The sequence below is a fragment of the Lagenorhynchus albirostris genome, chromosome 13, assembly GCF_949774975.1.
Source record: "Lagenorhynchus albirostris chromosome 13, mLagAlb1.1, whole genome shotgun sequence".
Taxonomy (NCBI): domain Eukaryota; kingdom Metazoa; phylum Chordata; class Mammalia; order Artiodactyla; family Delphinidae; genus Lagenorhynchus; species Lagenorhynchus albirostris.
The window spans coordinates 1012474-1034904 of NC_083107.1; the positions used below are offsets into that span (position 1 = coordinate 1012474).

The 22431-nt window shown below is 46.5% G+C and overlaps 1 protein-coding gene across 1 annotated transcript; it reads right to left on the bottom strand.

Moving 5' to 3' along the window:
• Positions 1–2462: 2462 nt before the first annotated feature.
• On the bottom strand, positions 2463–11049 carry LOC132531889 (sulfotransferase 1C4-like). The gene is made up of 7 exons (XM_060169992.1): positions 10887–11049; positions 8111–8236; positions 7295–7392; positions 6889–7015; positions 6577–6671; positions 3437–3617; positions 2463–2578 (listed from the first exon to the last, which is right to left on the bottom strand). The coding sequence occupies exons 1-7, from the start codon at positions 11038–11040 to the stop codon at positions 2463–2465; spliced, it is 897 nt and encodes a 298-aa protein (XP_060025975.1). The 5' UTR covers positions 11041–11049.
• Positions 11050–22431: the final 11382 nt, after the last annotated feature.

Consider the following 22431-nt stretch of genomic DNA (forward strand, 5'->3'; position numbering starts at 1 on the left):
CCGGTCTTTCACTGGGGAGGCTGCCTGTTAGGAGGGTGTGGTGAGTCCCCTTCAGGGCCATTGAAATGGGGGCTTCTGACCTGCCAGCTGAGAGCCGTCATCTCTGTCGGGGTGCTCTGGATGTAAGACGCATCGCCACAAAATCCCCTGGCCCTACACACACACACGCATACACCGTTGTGGCCTCTCCCGTTGCAGAGCACAGGCTCTGGACGCGCAGGCTCAGCGGCCATGGCTCACAGGCCTAGCCGCTCCGCAGCACGTGGTATCCTCCCGGACCGGGGCATGAACTCGTGTCCCCTGCATCGGCAGGCGGACTCTCAACCACTGCACCACCAGGGAAGCCCACAGGGTTTCTTTAGTTGTGGTGAGTGGGGGCTACTCTTCCTTGCCGTGAGCGGGCTTCTCATTGCGGTGGCTTCTCTCGCTGCGGAGCATGGGCTCTAGGCACACGGGCTTCAGTAGTTGTGGCACATGGACTTAGTTGCTTCACGGCATGTGGGATCTTCCCGGACCAGGGCTCGAACCCGTGTTACCTGCATTGGCAGGCGGATTCTTAACCACTGCGCCACCAGGGAAGCCCTATTTTTATTTTTTTAAATTGCAGTTGACATACAATATTATATTAGTATTCAAGTGTTCAACATAGTGATTTCACATTTATATTCATTAAGGATTGATCACCACAATAAGTCAGGTAACCATCTGTTACCATATAAAATTATTGCAGTGCTATTGACTATATTCCCTATGCTGTATATTACATTCTGTACCTGTGAGTCAGTTTCTGTTTTGTTTTGTTTGTCTGTTTGTTTTGTTTTTTAGATTCCACATGTAAGTATAATGATACGGTATTTGTCTTTGATTATTTCACTTAGCGTAAAATCCTCTAGGTCCATCCATGTTGTCACAAATGACAAGGTTGCATTTTTTATGCCTGAGTAATATTCCATTGTGTATATGTTCCACCTCTCATCTATCCATTCATCTATCAATGGACATTTAGGTTGTTTCCATGTCTTGGCTATTGTAAATGTGCTGCTGTGAACATTGGGGTGTGTGGATCTTTCCAAATTTTAAATAATTTAAATAGCTACATGCAGCTAGTAGCTAACACAGCACAGCTATAGATGATAGCTGTTCCAGGGACTACTTAGAATGTAAAAAGTTGGCTTTTTAGATTTCCTTAACTGATATAGTATTTCAGTTACTTATTTTTGAGCATATTGTTTGCCATTTGGTTTGCAATGAAGTATCTAGCAATGTCCCTATCTTGGAGAAAAAAATAAACAAATGAAAATTTAAATATGCACAAAAGAGACAATGTAGACATCCAAGAGATAGCATGATATACTTTAATCTTAATCACAGAAGAATTATGCTAAGTGTAAAGGACTGCAGAAGAGCAGCAACCCTTCAGGTTGCAGTATCTGTAGGAAGATGGGAGACCTGTGCTGGTTATTGGACTTGTTGTCTATGTTTTGGATGGGTAGGAAGGAAGGAAAGGAAATGTCAGGAGGAGGCGGGGTGAAAGTGAAACTATCGTCTGGGAACCTGTGAGATGCGCTCAGGCCCAGCGCGGGCACTCGTCGCTGAGGCAAGGAGGGTGACTGGCAGAATGAAATCCAGCTGGAAGGTGGTTTGGAAGGTCAGTCAACTGTGTCATATGGTTGTAGCTGCCTTTGAATAGATGGCTAAAAAGCTTGGGATTTATCTTCTAGGCAGCAAACATTCAGAATCATTGAAGGATTCTGAGCTAAAGAGAAATATAATGAGTCTTGTTGTGGGAAAACAAGCTTGGCTGATGTATGATGAACAGAGAAACGAGTTAGGTAGCTTATAGGCAAGAGGGAGAGGCTTCTGAACTGGGGGATGGCTGTAGAGATGAGACTTCCTGGAATTAAAACCAACGGATGTTGCTGATGGATTAGAGCAGGATTGCAGAGGCGCCGGAGGGAGGGAGGTTAAGGTGGGAGGCCGGGATGGATTGCGGCGCGGCTGGGCTGGGGGCGCGGGCCCCATTAAATGTAGAGGCCGCGGTGAGAGGCTGGGGTGGGTGCTCTGGAGTGACTTAGAAACAGAGTCACCTGATGGTTACTTGGCTACCAAGAAATTGCTAGAAGTAACTGTTTACACATTTTAGTGCTGCATTTAAAAATTGGCTTGAACTTAATCTGTAAATTTTAGTGCGTTTTTGTGTGATGACCGAAGCATTTTTAATACGTTAACAAGCGCATGATCTGTGGAAAATTGACATGTGATGATAATTAGCAATGACGCCATGGTTTTCACGCTGCCACCCTGCCCACCCTCCACTTTGCCCTGACCTCTGATAGCCCTGTCACTTTTTTTAGGGTGAACAAAAGCAAACACAAGGAGCACTAGTGTGACTGCCTGAATCCAGTGTCACGTGGTCGGGGTAATCAGCTTTCACACTGATGGACTCTGGTTCTTTTAATTCCTTACAAGAATCGGATGTGGGAAGTTAGAGTGGTGTCAGCCATCTTCCTCTTGTGATCTTCATCAAATCTCTCGTTCTGGGCCACAGTGAAGTGATTCTTCCAATCTCCCACAGCCCCTGAAACAGACGTGGGGTGGTGGGTGTCAGTACCGTGGGGGGATTTGGATTTCTCTGTTCTCCCGTTTCTGTGTGAGGATTTCTACTCCCCGTCAGGGAGGGACAGAGGCGGGCAAACATTTCTCTGGCTGGCCTGGCAGTGTCTCCTCCTGGAAGGGGGAGGAATCGCCTGTCTGGCTTGTGGGTCGGGAGGTGACACGGCCGCGTGAACAGCAGGTCTGAGGAGCTCTCTTGTCCTTCCCTCCTGCCTGTCGCAGCACACTCGGTGCTTGTGCCTGTGGCTGGCGTCCTGCAGGTAGAAGGGCCTGCTTCTTGAAGGACTCAACGTGCGGTGTTGAGAAAGGAGGGAAGAGAAAGAAGATTCCCCTCCAGTTCTCCACGTGCAATCCCTGTTACCTTTCCCAGACTGCTTTTTCTACATAGTGCTTGCTGGCAACTATTGTCCTGAGTTCTCGTGTGTTCTGGCCACTGCTGTGGACATTGCCCAGGGCAGTGTCTGGCACATGGAAGCCACCCCAGTCAGTAGGTACGTTGGAGTGAATGGACCTCTCTGAAGCTTAGAGCCCTCCGGAAAGTGGATTCTTTGCTCCATCTGACTTAATTCTGTATATTTTCACCTTATCAGCCAGAACTCCAGAAGGAAGGTGAGGATAAAGGGCTGGACTTAGACACCAAACCTCACTCTCCAGTTGTGGCTGAACATTGATTTCATTTCATCTGTGGTTTCTTAAATTATTTTTTCCCCAGAACCATTTATTATTAATCTTATTTTTCTTATCTATAGAAAAGAAACTCCCCAAAGACTCTGAAATATTGGACAATTCCTTTAAGATTATGGTGAAAAGGAAACATAAAAACCTTTTCTCATGAATGGAGAAATAGAGTGGTTCATGAATGGAGCTGGAATCGACGTGTAGTTTGCCATCGGGTTCTGCTTCATGACGTCAAATGAACTGTAATGGACAATTGTATCCAGAACTTTATCATCTAGGCTCTTTCCAATAAATTCTGCCAACTTCAGAATTTCATGCTTTGGGTTCTATGATCAGAGTCAAAAGAAAAGACTTGATATAAGATAATTTATATCAATAAATAATAGTTTCAAAAGACTGTTGGAATTAATTAATGCTAGTAATGCTAGTACTAGCTAGTAATCAGTATTAATTAATTAATGCTAGTAATCAGTAACATGTCATGAATTAAAATTTTAAAAAATCGTGTCTCACAAGTGCTCAGCTTTTCAGATGTGACTCACTTTGATGTGGTGACTGTATCAACTGGAGTCATTACGCTCTTCTTGTTCTAACATGGAAGCGTCAACTGAGCGTGTCGGTGAGACACTCACCACACAGTGACATGCAGTGCATGGGGCGCGTGCCACAGAGGGATGTGTCCAGAATTAGGCCCAAATGTCCTGCTGTAGCCCGTCCAGCTAAATGCCCCACGGGGACAGCCACTGGACTGATGCTGCGAGCAGGTGTTGCAGCAGCGTTGGGGACCTGGCCACAGAGGCCCGTCTCCCGCTTCTCATGTGGACAGAAGTGGCCCCAGACTTTCCCAGTGGTGCCGGTGAGGGGGGGACGAGGGTGGGAGGGACTTCTTTGCACCCAAGAGGCCCCGTGGCAGTAGCTGCAGTGCCCAGCTGGTCCGGGTGCTTCGGTGTCTCTGAGAAGGTTTCAGCCCCATTGTCGCCACTGTTTCCTCCTCAGAGGGACGCAGCCCAGGGGCGCTGTGGTGTGGGAAGGCCCCTGTGTCCGGGAGGAGTGGTGCGTTGCCGGTGGGAGCGTTTATCCCCGCCACTGTGTCTCCTGCTTTAAAATGGGCTCCCGCTTTGAAGCTTGGATGTCAAAAGTGCTTAATTTAGTTGGCCTCACACAGACTAGGAATCAGCAAGAGTGCTGAGAGCTGTGCGCTCTGAGTGACCACAGGCAGGTGACAGCCCAGAGCATGATCGCAGAAACATGTAAGAGGGCGCTGGGGCCCCTGAGGTTAGACTGCCTATTTCGGTGAAGTCTCCTCCTGGCATTCATAATGCATTAGGATCTACCCCAGGGATCTATACACCGTTCCCAGGGACACATCCTCCTTTGGCACTGCTATGACGATATGTGGGCAAGCGTCACCTACGTGGACTTTCCCTGGTCTTAGCTTAGTAGCATCTGATATCATGGCCCCTGTTTGTCACATCCAGTCGTAAAAGAGCAAACCCTTCCTTATAACCCTTGCCATAATATTCCTTAGTTGAGTGTCTATATCTGGAATCCTGTGACGAGACAACTCTCTGAACTGCAGCAGTGCATATATGTATATGTGACCAGAGTCTCCTTTTGTATGCCCTCCTGTTGTTTAGTTTTTCGGTGCTCTCTTGTGGTGTCTCCACACTTTTGTACCAAGTAAACACAAGGGAGAGAATTTTATACTGATACCTGTATGGGTTGTCCTGCTAGCCCTGGAATCATGGTTCTGAGAATCCTAGAAATGTAATCCTAGAAACTTACCTATTTAAAAAAACCATACAGAACAGATCAGTGTTTGCCAGAGGTGGGAGGTGAAGTGGGTGAAGGGGGTCAAAATGTTCAAAACTCCAGTTGTAAGATAAACAAGTCCTAGGATGTAGTGTACATCATGGTGACTATGACTAATCACACTGTACTGTATAATTAATAACATTGTATCGTACAGTATAATAACACTGTGCCGAGAATAGATCTTAAAAGTTCTCACCACAAGAAAGAAAATTTTTGTCACTGTATGTGGTGACAGATGTTGACTGATTATGGAGATAATTTCTCAGTACATACAAATATCAAATCATTATCCTGTACACCTGAAACGAATATAATGTTACTTGTCAGTTGTATCTCAATAAAAAACATAGAAAAATGATGCTGTGTTTTTTTTTTTTTTTTTTTTTTTTTTGGCGGTACACGGGCCTCTCACTGTTGTGGCCTTTCCCGTTGCGGAGCACAGGCTCCAGACACGCAGGCTCAGCGGCCATGGCTTACGGGCCCAGCCACTCCGCGGCATGTGGGATCTTCCCGGACCGGGGCACGAACCTGTGTCCCCTGCATCGGCAGGCGTACTCTCAACCACTGTGCCACCAGGGAAGCCCCGATGCTGTGTTTTTCACTCTTCAGATATTTTGTAGACACAACTGGATAAAGCCCAGTAGTGATGGAACCTAAGAGAAATGCAGCTAAACTAATGTGCACAGGAATCCCTGATTAATCTTTTAAAACTGCACGTCTGACTTAGCAGGCCTGGCATGGGCTCTGAGAGGCCATGCAGCTGTCTGTGATGTACCTTTTGAGAACCAGGCTTTCTGTTATAAATTCTAGAACAGAGACTGTAATTCTGTATAGATCCCTGTATTCAGTGGAGTTACAGAAAGGACTGGGTAGATGACCATTTACAATATACTCTCATGACACCACCTCATTTAGTCGTTATAACAGCTCTTGGAGTGCATATTACTATCTCCTTTCTGCATGTAAGGAAACTAAATTCCTAGATGCTCAGCATCTTCACAAAGAATAATTGCCAGTAGGCAGTAAAGCCAGAACTGGGATTCAGGAATTTTGACTCTAAACCATTAGTGTTTCCCACTGCGCCATAATTTCTTAAACTGTTTCTTGAAACTATGACGTTCCTCAAGTACTAATAAAAAAACCCCAAAATATGCTAGATTTGTTTTCCCTTCTAAACGGAATTTAAAAGTCTACATACAAGGAGAAAAAAAGGCATCCCTCATTTTGCCATCCTCTGCCTATAAGGAAAAGGTGTCCCAGAGCCCAGAGCTCCAGGAAGCTCAGGTGAGACTGTGTGATACGGAAACTCATGACGTCCCAGGTGTTCTTTGATGCGTGGACAGCTGCAGCCGGTGAAATGTAGCGTCTTCTGTGCCCTGTTTCAATCTGTGAGTCCCTGATGGGGTCTGCACGTTATGACTGAAATATTTTCCGGCAGAGGGGAACACGTGAGGCGGCCCTGCTCCTTACCCTCTTCATGTCCTCGTAGAAGAGGTAGAGGATGCGGTGCTGGTCCTTGGCATCCCACCATCCCTTCACGTGCTCGTACCAGGAGCCCCAACACACTGCAGGACGGGATCAGAAATAGGGCAGTGAGTCGCGGAAACCCAGCTGACAAGCACCCACCTGGGAGGAGAATCCTGAAGAGAGGGAGAAGGTCACGCTGGTGATTCCCTCACCATGAAGAAGGCAGAGCCCCTGCTGTTCTAAGGAAATGATGACTTCTCTATAGAGTATCTGAGGATTTTGAGAAAGGATGGGAGCAAAGCTGAGTTCTCTCACCGTCCCCGGCCAGGAAACTCTCAAAGTACTCTTCCCAGGTTCCTGGAGCAGGAAGCCCTTTATTCATCCTGTGGAAGTGGTAATAAGACACCATGCTGTCCTTGGGGTTTCTTGCTACGTAGATTATCTGGGAGTAGAGGGAGGGAGGGAAGAAGCAAAACCAGGATTAGACCAACAGTTATGTTAGGGTGGATATATTCCATACAGATGAATTTTTCCGATGCTGCATTCCTGTGATTTGGCTTTTGTGGGAGGTGGAAAGCATTCATATCAATTTGCATATTGATGATGTGACAAGGTGGACTCGTTTTTTTTTTAACAAGCGAAGTGTTTTAAGAGGAAATGGACTGAGGACCAGTCTGAGGTCCTTCTAAGGGGTCAACTCTGAATTCCTTTGGCTCTTTACCTTACAGTTTTTCTCCAGGAAGGATGGTGGCAGCAAGTGGATGGGAAGGTGCGTCTTTAGGATCCGTGGTGAGGGCATTGCATTAGCTTGTTCCAAGCCTGTAAAATTAATTTTCAATGACTTCCCATTACTTTTCTCTATTTGCTTCAGAATCTTGCTGCTTTGTTATTACTACGTTAGGAACAGTTCCAGGCCGCCTGTAACTCTGTGGATCTCATCTGAGAGAATACTTGTAGCTCACGAATGGGTTTTTTGGGCTAGAGCAGTAGTTTTTGTTTTTGTTTTTGTTTTGCAGTACGCAGGCCTCTTACTGTTGTGGCCTCTCCCATTGTGGAGCACAGGCTCCGGACACGCAGGCTCAGCAGCCATGGCTCACGGGCCCAGCCGCTCCGCAGCATGTTGGTTCCTCCCGGACCGGGGCACGAACCTGTGTCCCCTGTATCGGCAGGCGGACTCCCAACCACTGCACCACCAGGGAAACCTGGCTAGAGCAGTTTTTAACCATAACAATAAACCAAATAAAGAAGAACCTAAAAAATTCAAACCCTTCCACTATAAAATTATCTTACCTAGGCTCATCCTTGTGGAGTGAAGTTAATTTCTAATTGGAGAATCAAAACTTAACTTACTTTTGCATAAACAGTAACTTGATTAGAAAATGTCTGGAGTTAGAACGATGGCCAGATGGTGAGAAAGATAGTCACGGAGTCCATCGATGGTTGTTTGAATGCCTAGAATTCTGAGAGGGCTACTGGATAGTAAAAATCCCTGGTGGGTGTCTAGGCCTGGGGTCAGGTGCAGCTGTGCCGTACTCACCAGATTCCATGCCCGGGATTTTCCACTCGATGAAGGGGAATCGCTCATGAGTAGGTGCCCGCTGGCTTCTGTCAATATCACCCTCGTTTTGTATCAGGTCCACGATCTCCTGCGTCCAGGTTGTTCCTTATTCCCCAGGAAGATGAGGAAGCACAGGCTTTATCTACTGCAGTTCTTAGAATGTGACCAAACACTTGTTAGAGCAGCCGTGTGAACTTTAAAGCCAGCTTTATAATGGAATTCAGAAACCATCCTTCTTTGTTTATATCTTGTGTTATCATAATATGGTATGATATGGATTTTTATACAAAGACTCCAATCTGGAGTGGACATTAGATTCATAAATATATAGTTCTTTTTTTATTCTGTACAACCATTAATTAGGATTGTTATGCTATTGAGTTAGCTGCATAGTTCCTTAGAAAGGCAGAACGAGAGTCCTTCTCACCAGCCTGTGATGTGGAGAGTCATCACGGTGTGGTCTTCAGACTCTGTTTCCCAAGTGCGTAGCATGGGCTTGCTACGCGGGAGGAGGCTCTTGTTATATGTTGGCCGAATGAATGATTAGGGTTTAGTCTCCATTTTCACACTTTCCTTTATTTTACCTGAAAGGCTAAAAAGGGCATTCCCTAGGCTCCTTTGCTGCCGGCATTCTAAATGTCCTGAGATCTGATTTACATTCTGGGGTTTGAGGGAAGGAGGTAGAGGTCTGATTGATAGAAGATGTGCAGAGGCCACTCCACATGTTGCTGCCTGGAACCTCGACCCAGAGGCTGCGCCCTCACTGCCCCCGCTGCCCCCGAGAAGGACCTCTGTCTCCCAGCTCCGGTCAGCTCCTGCGGGCCGCCCCATCCTGACCAGCGTGGGGCTGCCACCTGACCTTCGGCCTTGGCTGAAGACTACTGACCAGACACCTGACTGAGTCCGTGGCAGGAGGAGGCTGGGAGACTGAGCTCTGAGTCCTGGGTCTGGGCTGATCAACTCTGGTTACGAGACCCTTTCTCATGCTCCCAATTCAGCGCTTCTAGGTCTGCCAGGGGGCACAGCTTAGAAAACAAGAGAGCAGCTGCAGTTTATATCCTCGATCAGTTAGCTTCTAATATTTTCTGACACCAACTCTTTCATTACAGGATCCAGGACCAATATTTCTTTAGCTATTGACTCAAAGGAAGTTCAAGTGTACTCGTTTTGTGTGTTTATTCTGAATTGACAGCCACGGGCTAACTCTGGGGCAGACTCCAGTGCGACTGGAGGTTCAGGGTCAGATCGTCCCCTAGCAGTCAGCGGTTCTGCAGTGTGTTTATCTCACCTCAGTCACAGAGCACTTATTATTCTGCTAAAAAGTTAGGTGTGAACCATTCCATGATCTGAGCTTGTTTCTTCCCTCTGATCAGTAGAGCCTTTATTAGTGCACAGGTTTTGAGTGATTGACTAAATATTACCTTAGCTGGCAAGTGCTTCACTTTTTGAGCGTGTTATTTGCATTGTACAGTCCTGCTTGCCCCTAACCCATGAAAACCCTAAATGAACCAAATCTTAATGCTCACATATGGCAGGTGGAGAAAAGATGAATGATTAAGCATTGTACTGAAATTATGGTAATAAATTAAGAGTTGTGGGTGAAATTAAGGCAGTGAGATGTGATCCCCACCAGTGGGTACTTTCAGAAATTCACATTTAGAAAATTTTAATTCTGAACAGACTCATGATGAGTAAGATCAGAAAATCAGGGCCGATATGAAACCGATGGACGGGTGAGTCTAAGGCCCCATCTACCTGTAGAGCCTTTTGTCAGATTGTTACAGATAAAGGCAAAGGGGGTGGAGCGTGTGTGTGTGTGTGCACATGTGTGTGAGCATGTAGCAGAAGTTATTGACATGGAGCTTGACTTTGCAGAGAGCAGATGTCAGTGCAATTGGGGTATGAGTTGAATACTGTATTTTTGGTCTAACTGTAGATATACACGAATAACTGCAGAGAACTCTTTCTCTCTGCTCACCCCCGCATTTTTATGATGCAGTGGCTGAGCTCAAGTTTGTCTTGTTTCTTCAGTGACTTTGTTAAACTGACTATTGAAATAAGAAAGTAGGTTCACAACCTACCACCAGGGAGGGTGGAAATTAAGAGAGTATTTCTGGGACCCTGAGCTGGGAGACTTACAAGCTCAGCATTGCAGAGCCCAAGCCCCTCCTCTTCCCTAGATCAGGCAGGGGTCCCCTGTCTGGCTCTGCTATATGGGCCTGTGCTGGGAACAAGTAAGGCAGCAAGTCTGGCCCCTTTGTTTTGGGCTGTTTGATTCACTCTCTTTCAGGGAAGTAAAAAAACAGGTACATCACAGAAAGAATTAAATTCTTAAGATGTGTAGGTCATTTTAATATTTTTTGTGTGGTTTCAGTTACTGCCTGTGATTTGTCTTGGCAGTATCACTCTGCCCAGTAAACAGCTTTCCACTCAAATCCAACTCGGTTTCTTTATTTCATTATTATTATTATTATTTTTTGTTGCGGCACGTGGGCCTCTCACTGTTGTGGCCTCTCCCGTTGCGGAGCACAGGCTCTGGACGCGCAGGCTCAGCGGCCATGGCTCATGGGCCCAGCCGCTCCGCGGCATGTGGGATCTTCCCGGACCGGGGCATGAACCTGTGTCCCCTGCATCGGCAGGCGGACTCTCAACCACTGCGCCACCAGGGAAGCCCTCTTTATTTCGTTATTGATGCATCTTTCCCGCTTCTCTTCCTAACCCTCCTCTGCGTCTCCCCCCCATCCCTCCCGCCTACCTGCTTTCGGGTAGGTGGAAATGAGCAGATCATCAGGCCTGACTTGGAAGTTCCAGATCTGATCCCAGGTGTCACAGGTGGGCGTGGGCTGCAGAATCCCCTCCACGTAATCCACAGCCAGGCGCTCCGTGCCGTCATATTTTAAATCCTCCATTTTGTTCAAGGCCAAGGTGTTGGATATCAGATTTCTGCTCCAGGAAAGTGTTACTCTCAGTCAGCTCAGAGCTGCGTTCTTGGCATCGTACAGACAGGGCAGAGCTCAGACCTCAGGTCCTGCCTTGGGCTGGCAGTCGAGGGGGAGCCCATCCAGGGAGCTGGGACTCTTGTTTAGGACTTTGCACACAGTGCAAAGTCCTCAACAGCCCCAGCGGGGCTCTGATGTAGCCGCCGAGCCCTCGGCTCCTGGCTGCCGTTCAGGGTCCTGTGCGCATTCAGCCCTGCTCTTCTGTACCGTTAGCAAGAGTCAGTGCCACCTCACTTGTAGTTCTCCTCTGTGTCCACAAAATAATTCACAGATCTCCATTAATTGTTTCTTCTGGGAATTGTAAGCTAATTAAGAAGTTGCAGGGAATCTGCCCGCGGGATTACAGGTTGCAACGCAGAATGCCTACGCCGAAAGGCTGGAGGGAAGTTTCTGTGCTGCTAACAATGACAGCCTAGATTGAACCTCCCAGCACAGATGGCCGAAGGGGTCAGCACTGTTATTTTTAAGAGTAAAGTAAACGAGGCTCTAATAGCGAAGGTTCCCTCCCTGTTGTAGGCTGTTCAGTGTCCGTATCAGTCGGTGTCTGTTCACAGCTAATAAAACATGTTTGTCTTACTTGAAGCCAAGTGGATGCAAAAACTTGGGAGCCACAGAACACACACCCTCTGGCTTCTTCCTTCCTGGAGTTCACCTCCCAGCCTCGTGCCACATCCCCTGCAAGCCCCTTGTTTTCCTAAAAGCCTTGGTGCTTATTTATCCTCCTTGTGCCTTTCCTTGGAATCATTCCTGGCTGCAGCAGAGTTTTTTTCCCTCCTATTTCCACCACGACCCTTCTCGGCTGACCACCTCGAAAACAAGACCAGACCTGCCCAGGTCTCCTGTTTCTCCTTGTGATATAATCGAGAACATGTCTGGTCTTTGTCTCCGGTTCCCGATGCCGAGTTTCAAAAGCCCTTTTAAGTCCCTGAGTGATTGGAGCCTTTGGTTGTTCACCATGAGTCCCTTTAGACCACACCTGAGTTGGTGCCAACGAGGTGACACCTGCTGGGCCCATAGACAGTTCCAGGGGAGGGGCCGCCACGGCAGAAGATCAAGCATGTGATCACGGGGTTGGGCCTTTCCATCCCACCCCCCCTCCAGGGAGAGGAGAGGGTCTTGGAGAGTGGGGTCAGCTGTGTGGCCAGTGACATGAGAACCCACGAATCCCGGACCCCGAGGCTCTGTGCAGCTTCCCGGCCGGTGAGCGCAGTGAGGGGCCGGGCCAGGGGGGTGCCGTGCCCAGGCTCCACGAGGACAGGGGATAGGCCACGGCAGCTCTGCTCCCTCTGTCCCAGACCTTGCTCCCAGCACCTCTTCCATTTGGCTGTTGTGATCTGAATCCTCTATGATGAAACTGTAACTGTAGGTGTAGCGCTTTCAGTGAGTCCTGAAAGCACCATTATGGATGCTATGGGGGTCATGGGGACCCTCCACACTTAGAGCTGGTTGGTCAGAAGCACAGATGGTCCCCACGACTCATGGGTGCATCTGGGGGGGGGTGGGTCTTGGGAAAGACTTTGCCCTTGACCTCTGGGTCTGCGCTAACCCCTGGTGGTCAGTGTCAGTACGGAAGCCAGTTGACAGAGAACCACCCTGAGACGCCTCTCCCGCCCCCAGCTGCCCCAGATGCTGTTCCCTGCCGGCAGGAGTCTCCCTTCTTGCTGAAGCCACTTCACAGCACCCCACGAGGGCCTCCGTGTGGCGCCCCTGCGGTACCTGGGAGCCCAGGGTGTGCACACTGCCCGCTCTGCAGCCCTGATGCCCCCCGTGTCCCCCCTCCTGTGTCCCCGTGCCTCCCGCAAGCACAAGCTCCCGCCGCCGTGGCTGTCCTTCATTTCCCGGCTTCACCCTCTGGCTCAGGCTCACCTGCGTCTGAACCTTCAGATCTTCTTTAACGTCCTCCCTAAACAGCCCCTCTCTGGAGAGCCTGTCCCTGAACTTGGGTGCCTCCCTTTCATTGCTGGTGGCCCTGTCCTGTCCTTTGGAGCAGCCGTCCGCACTCAGCCCCGTGTCCTCCCCTGTCCGCCGCAGCACGGAAACTGGGCTCTGCCCGTGTCCTCACTGCAGCCGGCCCTGTGGCTGGCGCCTGTGTCCTCTGCAGAAGGGAAGAGGGAAACGAACTGGAGAACCGAGGGAGTGAGGTCTGGGAGCCACCACCGTGCCGGGGTTAGGTGAGCTGGTGGCTGAGGCTGGGGGTCTGAGACGGAAGGCAGACACCGGACGCCTGCCCTGACCCCTGCACCAGCTCCCGGCAGCCGAGGGCTGTGGACGGGGTGCTGACCCTCTGTGCCCCTGCACCCCGACTTTCCTCTGAAAATGGGGGTCATGACAGCCTCTGCCTATGGAGTTGTTGTGCGAATGAAAGTGTGTTTACCGCTCAGCAACCTTATCTGCGAATAATGAGCCATGACTATGGGCCCCTCTTCCCATGTGACCTCAGGGGGATGCCTGGGCTCTCCCTGCCCCTCAGCCTCCCTGTCGGCTGTCAGGAGATGGATGGACGCTTGGGACCAAGACTGCCAGGTGGAATTCCTGGCCCTCACGTGCATTTTAAAAGACTTAGGAGCATTATCTGTGGCTTCTCAGAGAAACTTCTTTCTCTGGTCCTTATAGCTCTGTGTGCTAGCAGAGTAGAGGGCGGGGGAGCTTAGCAACATCTCGGCAGTTTCGTTTAGTCCCTTGTGTGCTGGGGATGGAGGGCTGGGAGACAGGGAGAAAATGCCCCCTGTCCCGGAAGAGGACTGGCTGAGGTTGAAATAGACCTGGGGATAGTTGAAGATTTCAAATAACCTGAAAAATTTTCATGACTGCACGGATGGTTCCTATTCTCATTTACTATTTTTCCCCAATAATATCAATACTTTCTCACAAGTTCAGGAAAATTAAATAAAGTGTTGTACTTAGTTATTATAAAATTCACGTGGTGCTGAGTCTCCACCTGCTAAGCGTTGCTTTGGAATTCCAAATCTCTGGGGTTGGATTGAAGCTGCCCCGTGTAGACTTTCTAGTCACTCAATCCCTTCTGAGCCATTTTAGCCTCACGGGATTAATGTAAGAATTGAGGCATGTAAGTCATTCTGCGGTGTTGGCACACGGTAGGCACCAGAGGTAAAGTCACTGCCCTTTCTCTCCTAAGTCTTCCTGGTTCCTCTTTCCCACTGTTCTCCTCCAGGCGTGGGGAGGAGACCCCCTCCTGCCCTCTCTGGATGTCCCAGGTGCAAACCAGGGGCTTGTCTAGGCCTCACATGTGATCCCTTTGAAAAAATTACAAAGGGGCTTTCTAACCTGCTTTTCTTAGGAAAAGTCAGAATGCAGGTCATTTTTCTTAAACAGCTTCTTGTTTGTATGTTTTTACAGAAGGAGCAGGTCTAAAACATATTTTGGTTCAGCAGACTGTTTTAAAAGACAACTATTGGGAAGTGGGCTAAGCTCGTACTGAATAAAATTGAACTGAAATTGTCTTTATTCCTTGAATCAGTCTTTCGCTTATTGGGCTTTTTATAAATTCCTCAATTGTTATCCAATCCTTGAGACCAAGTCAGGAGGAAAGAGGAGGAACAGGGCCATGGTCAGTATGACCGGAACGACATCCAGACTGTGTGGGACCAGGGCTCGTCTGGGGTCACACACAGCCCATCCCACCTTCTGATTCGGTGGCCTTGTGGCCACACTGCTGCAGGGCTCGGCTCTAGGAGCTGAGGGAGAAAACCAAAGTCAGAGGAAGTGTATTAGTTAGTACTTGCCGCTTCAATCAACTGCAGAGATTGGGTTGGTTCTGAACTCGTAGTGAAGTGAAGGAAGGATGCACGAAACCTTCAATCTCAGATCATCCCTTAAAACAAAACCCCAAGAATCTTTACATTCTTGGAAGAATAAAAAGCTGGTCAAAATACAGAGCATCCAGTTATATTTGAATTTCAGGTAAACGACAAATGAATTTTTAGAATGAGCCTGTCCCATGCAATATTTGGGACATATTTATATTTACAAAAATCATCTGTTGTTCTGTATTTTATCTGGAAACTCTATGTGGGTGGGAGGTTGCTAGCTCAGTCTAACTTCAAAGCAGCAAAGCTCCGGAGGCTTAATGAGTGGGATTAGAAACACAGGGAAGCGGAAAGCCCTTTGGACGCTGTCGTGGCTCCCCACTGGCTCATGGGGAGATGTGTGCTGTCTGCACTTTCCAGTGATTTGCGTCCTTGCAGCTTGCTGCTCGGGGCTGGACATCTGTCAGCTTCTTTTGTGGCGATGGTACCGCTTACCATCAGTGTACCATTCAGTATACAATACTGAATGTGAGTGTAAAACATCTAGACAGACTTTAAACTTGTAGACCAGCCTAGGAAAGCCTTCTGTGCTCTTGCAAGGAAAGGAATGCTAAGATAAGTTGCTAATATCACTACTCTTGCTAATGAAAATGTTAATCTCATGCTAAAAATATTGTTTCCTTAATTTTTTTATCAGAACTAAGCAACAGAATCAATGAAATTTGTTCTATTTTCAGTTTTCCCACTAGTTACAAGAACAGAATCCCTCAGTATCCTGGGGATTGGTTCCAGAACTCCCGCAGATACCAAAATCCACGGAAGCTCAGGTGCCTTATGTAAAATGGCACAGTGCCATCGGCCCTCTGTATCCAGGGTTTCTGCACCTGCGGACTTAACCAACTGTTGAACGTGTAAGTACAGGCACACATCCTTTTATTGTGCTTCGCTTTATTGCACTTTGCAGATACTACATTTTTTACAGATTGAAGGTTTGTGGCAGCTCTGCAATGAGCAAGTCTATCAGCTCCATTTTCCCAACGGCATTTGCTCACTTCTCTGCGTCAGGTTTTGGTAATTCTCGCAATATTTCAATCTTTTTCGTTATTATTATATTTGTTAAGATGATCACAGATCACCATAACAGATGTTACTCTTGTAAAGGTTTTGGGGGGCCATTAACTGCACCCATATAAGACGGTGAGCTTAATCAATAATGTTGTGTGCGTTCAAAGTCCACCGACTGCTGTTCCCCCATCTCTCTCTCTCTCCTCAGGCCCTTCCCTGTTCCCTGACAGGCAGCAATATTGAAGTTAGGCCAGTTAATAACCCTACGATGGCTCTAAGTGTTCAAGTGAAAGGAAGACTCACACGTCTCTCACTTTAAATCAAAAGCTAGAAAAAATTAAGCTTAGTGAGGAAGGCATGTCGAAAGCTGAGACAGGCTGAAAGCTGGGGTTCTTGCACCAGTCAGCCAAGTTGTGAGTGCAAAGGAAAAGTTCTTCAAGGAAATTAAAAGTGCTACTTCAGTGAAACACAGGAATGACAAGAATGGAAAATAGCCTTCTTGCTGATTGCAGAAAGTCTCGGTGTCTGGACAGAAGACGAAACCAGCCACAACGTTGCCTTAAGCCAAAGTCTAATCCAGAGCAAGACCCTGCCTCTCTTCAGTTCTTGAAGGCTGAGAGATGTGAGGAAGCTGCAGGAGAAAAGTCTGAAGCCGGCGAGGTCGGTTCTTGAGGTTTCAGGAAAGAAGCTGCCTCCGTAACATGAAAGAGCGAGAGGAAGCAGCAAGTGCTGGTGTAGAAGCTGCAGCGAGTTATCCAGAAGATCCAGCTAAGAGAATTCACGAAGCTACACTGAACAACAGCTTTTCAATGCAGATGAAACAGCCTCCTATTGGAAGATGCCATCTAGGACTTTCATAGCTAAAGAAGTCAATGCCTGGGGCTTCCCTGGTGGCGCAGTGGTTGGGAGTCCGCCTGCCGATGCAGGGGACGCGGGTTCGTGCCCCGGTCCGGGAAGATCCCACATGCCGTGGAGCGGCTGGCCCCGTGAGCCATGGCCGCTGAGCCTGCGTGTCCGGAGCCTGTGCTCCGCAACGGGAGAGGCCACAACAGTGAGAGGCCCGCGTACCGCAAAAAAAAAAAAAAAAAAAAAAAAAGATGTCTTCATGCTGCTGTGTGTAAATCTGTTGATTCTGGTTAATTGCTTTCTGATAGCAATGTATGCGTCCACCACATTATACCGATTTACCCTCCCCGTCCGGCAGCGGGCACCCAGGTAGCCTTCAACTCTCAGCACAGGGACGGCTGGAGGAACAGGGGTGTGAGCGTCCCCTATACATGCTCCCTTATGGGGCTGCATACCCATTTACTTGGGCTCTGTACCTACAGCTGGAATTTCTGGGTCGAAGAGTGTTTGTTTACTCATTTTGACGTGTTGCTAGGTTGCTCTCCTGTCCACCGTCACCAGCAGGACATTATCTGGCTTTCCAACCTTTGCTTCTGTAACAGATATGAAATGACAGCCCATGGTTTTCCTTTGCAGTTATTCTTATTTACTAATGATTTTGAGCATCTCTTCAAATATTTGGTCATTTTTTGTATTTTCTCTTCGAAAATTGCCTTCCTCAAGGTCCCCTTTGCCCATTTTTCTATTTGGGTTTTATCTTTTTCTTACCAATTTGAGAGTTTCTTGTATATTCTGAATATGGGTCTTCTGTGGTTTTAGACATCACAAATAACTTTTGTCATTCAGTTTTCTTTTTATTAGCCTTTTTTATGGTGCTCTTTGATGAACAGAAATTAAAATTTTTGATGTCTCAAATTCATTAAGTATTTTTGCCTTTTGTTTCGTACTTTTGAAATTTTGTTGAAAAAAAATCCCTTTGCTCTTAGGTCTCAGAGGTCTTCGTGAATTTTATTCTCATAATTTCACGTTTCACGTTTAGTCTTCAGTATACAAGAGTCCACCTTCGAATGAGACCCAGAAATCTCTCAAGACCCAGTGGAATGTCTCCACTTTCTGGGTCTCAGGAAACCTCTGAAATACGTGTCCCTGAGGTTTTACAAGTAAATTACAGGCAAACCTCAGAGATACCGTGGGTTTGGGTCCAGACCACATAATAGAGTGAATATTGTGATAAAGTGAGTCACACGAGTGTTTTGGTTTCCCAGTGCACATAAAAGTTATGTTTACACCATACTGTAGTCTATTAAGTGTGCAATAACAGTATGTCTAAAAAGCAATGTACATCTTAATTAAAAATGCTTTATTGCTAAAAAATGCTAACCATCATCTGAGCCTTCAGTGAGTCGTGGTAGTAACATCAAAGGTCACTGATCACAAATCACCCTCGTGGTAGTAACATCAAAGGTCACTGATCACAAATCACCCTAAAAATGTAATAATAATGGAAAAGTTGGAAATATTGCGAGAATTACCAAAGTGTGACACAGAGACACAAAGTGAGCAAATGCTGTGAGTAAAAATGGCGCCGATAGACTCGCTTGACCCAGGGTTGTCACGAGCCTTCAGTTTGTAAGAACTGCAGTGTCTGTGGAGCACAGTGAAACAAGGTCTGCCTGTACAAATAGGACAGCCTTGGACTTTGGTACTGGGGAGGCAGGGATGCTGACTGTGTTGGCCATGGCGGGAGTGCTTCATGGCCAGAACGCGGGCGGTCACCAGACACCCACTCTCCCCAGTGTCTCTGGGGTTCCTCCCACATGCTTGTTTCTCTGCTCCACAACGTGATGCACCTTTCAGCTTATTTCAGTGTGTATCAGTTTCCTTGATGGGGCAGCTCTCTGTGGTCCCTACCAGGCTGCACTTTTCTTGGGGGAAAGTAACCCTATTTTTATCATCTTTCGATGCCCTCCACTCCCCAGCATGAATAAGGCACTCAGTACAAGTCTGTTATCAAATGAATGGAGTGGGAATTTTTGACGAATATCATTGAAATAAATGTTTTAATTCAAAGAAAATTATAACAGAAGGTAGAAAAAGGATATATAGAAGGAACAGAAATGAAAATGTGTGTGATATTATATATTACATGTTGATATATTGAAATTCACCTAAAGACTGAAATTCTGCAGAGAGAGAAGGAAAATGAAGCACCTTAATGCTGCGTAACTGAAGTCACACTGGGTTCATCCAAAAGGCAGATCAGGCTGAAATGTCCAGGTCGTGGTTTAAAAACCCTGACATCACGTCACACGAGCCATTCATGGTTTTTGGAAACAGGTTTCTCTTCTGCTTCACAGAGGCTGCTCTTTAAAGATCCATGCAGAAGGACAGAGAAGTATCAGCCATGTTTTTCTCATAATTTTCATTAAACTTCTTGGTCTGAGCTTCAGTGAACTGATTTCTCCACTCTCCAGTGACTTCTAGAAAGAGTGATGGATAGCACAGTCAGGGACGTTTTCACAAACTTTAACACGTGTAGATAATCCCTTTCCCCTCGGTACTTAAATGCCTGACGCAGACACTGGCTGGGTGTCCTCCTGATATTGAGTGAGATGTGAGGCTACAGGGCTGATCACCGCACTTCACAGGTGAGGCATTTGTGAATAGCCTTTTTCTGAGACACTTGGGTGGGAGGAGATCTAGATGTGGTTTATCTAATTCTTGGTGTCACGCCCTGCAGCCCTCTGATCATCCAGGACTTCCTGAACCCTCAGATCATTTCACTTTCTACTTAAGGTAACTGGACCCGGTTTTCTCCTCCTCTCCTTAGAGGTCTCTGGAGGGCTGCATCCTCAGAGCATCCTCTGTCCGCCGTCTGTATCTCTAGTTCAGGCCACATTCCTAGTTGAACACGGCTGAGATTCCTCCTTTCCAGCCTGAATTATCATTGTGTTAATGTGTAATTGAATTAAAGCAATAGAATATGAAGGAATGGTAAGGTTCGTTAGCTTTATTTTATGCTTATGCAATAGAGTATTCACATTTTTTCAGCTTCAACAACTAAAAATGGCCAGAGACCCCACAGAGAGCTGTTTCTGTTCTGATTTCTCCATGCCGTCTGCTTCACGTAGGCTCTTTGAGCTCTGTGTAGTATTATTTTCATGTGTGAAGTGTAAATCTGCTTAATTCTCTAGGGGTAATAAATTATATGGTTATGTAATTTATCACTTAGCTTACAAGAAAATTAGATGACAAGTGACATCAGTAAAATGGTGGAGTAGGAGATATGAGCCTTCATCCCCCACCAAAAAAAATCCCAGCCATCCATGAACAAAAATAGTCCTGGGAAGGGCTTCAAGAGTCTAATTAAGGACCTAAAGCAACACAGTGGCGCCCAAACGGGAGGATAACCACACGGAGGAAGCTGCTGGGGGGACTGGCACAGCAGAGCTGTCTGGAGGTGGCTGGGCTCGGGGAAGGGGGCTGCCAGTGTCAGACACACCGCGGAGCCACCATGCCCCCAGGGCCTGCTCTGCAGGGCACCCCAGCAGCCTTTGTCCCTGAGGACCTCAGTCGCCCTGCGTGGGCTCTGCAGCCTTCATAGGATTTGTCAGCGTGGACCCCAGTGGCCTGCCCCGCAGGGCATCCCAGCAGCTTCCCCACTGAGGTAACCAACAGCCACCACAGACCCTCTAGAGAGGAAGACGCTGCCGTGTGCTCTCCTCTCCAAGAAGGAGCCGCGGTCGTGCTGCCCTGGGACCGTGACCTCCACTCACCCCACCCCTTGCATGCCCTGGACCCCAGTCCCCAGCCCCCTCTCCACCCCCAGGCCCCATGACCACTCGGCATGTGTCTGCACTGCGATCTCTGACTCTGTAACTGCTCCCATAGGCTTTCTTTATTCTTTTTCATTCTTTTTCTTTTTGTTCCTCTAACTGTTAGAGACTAAAGAAAGCCTATGGGATTTATGAGACACCTTCAAGAGAACAAATATACAAATCTTAGAAATACCAGGAGAGAAAGGGGCAGAAAACTTATTTAAAGGTATAATGGCTAAAACTTCTCAAATCTGGGGACAGATATGGGCATCCAAGGACATGAAGTTTCAACCAAAAGAGGTTCCTCACTGAGACACACTGGAATCATGCTGTCAAAAATCAAAGACAGAGACATTTGAAAGCAACGAGACAAAAGAGGCTTATCACATAGCAGGGAACCCTCATAAGGCTATCAATAGATTTCTCCACACAAACCTTACAGGCCAGGAGAGAGTGAGATGAGATAGATATTCAAAGTGCTAAAAGAAAAAAAAAAAAGAAACTGTCAACCAAGAACACATTACTTGGCAAAGCTATCCTTATGTACAAAAGATAAAGAGAAAGGAATCAAAGCATAACACTACAAAAAACCACCAAATCATAAAGGAAGACAGCAAGAGAGGAAGAAAGGCACAAAGGAACTACAAAAGAACAAGAAAACAATTAACCTCTAAGATCAGGAACAAGACAGGGTTGCTCACACTTGCCACCTCTGTTCAACATAGTTCTAGACAGAGCAGTTAGGCAAGGAAAAGAAATAAAAGGCATCTAAAATGAAGAGGAAAAAGTAAAATTATCTCTGTTTGCAGATGAGATGATCATATATGTGAAAAACTCATAAAGACTCCATAAAAAAGCTGCTAAACAAATTCAGTAAAGTTACAGGATACAAAATAAACATATAAAAATCAGTTACGTTTCTATATGCTAACAATGAACTATCTGAAAAATAAACTAAGAAAATATTTTATTTATAATAGCATCAAAAAGAATAAAATACTTAGAAATAAATTTAACCAAGCAGGTAAAAGATCTGTACACTGAAAACTATAAAATAATCATTAAAGAAATTGAAGAAGAAACAAATAAATGGAAAGATATCCTGTGTTCACAGATTGGAAGGGTGAATATTGCTAAAATGTCCATACTACCCAAAGCGATCCATAGATTCAGTGCAACCCCTATCAAAATTCCAATGGCATTTTTCACAGAATAAATGTTACCAAGCTATAGTAATCAAAACAGTATGGTTCTGGCATAAAAACACAGACCAATGGAATAACACAGACCAATGGAATACACTAAAGAGCCCAGAAGTAAACCAAACATATATGATCAACTAATTTTCAACAAGGAGGCCAGGAATACACAATGGGGAATGGGTAGTCTCTTCAATAAATGGTGCCAGGAAAACAGTATATCCACATGCAAAAGAATAAAATCATCTTATACCATACACAAAAATCAACTCTGAAAGGCTTAAACATAAGACTTGAAACTGTAAAACTCTTACAAGAAAACAAAGGGGAAAAGCTCCTTGGCGTTGGTCTTGGCAACGATTATTTTGATATGACACCAAAAACACAGACAACAAAGGTCAAAAAAACAAGTAGGACTACATCAAACTAAAAAGCTTATGCAAAACAATGGAAACAATCGAGAAAATGAGAAGTCTATAGAATGGGGGAAAATATTTGAAACGAAATATTTATAAGGAACTCATACAAATCATACAACTCAATAGCAAAAAACAAGTAACCAGATTAAAAAATGGGCAAAGGACCTGAAGAGACATTTTCTAAGGA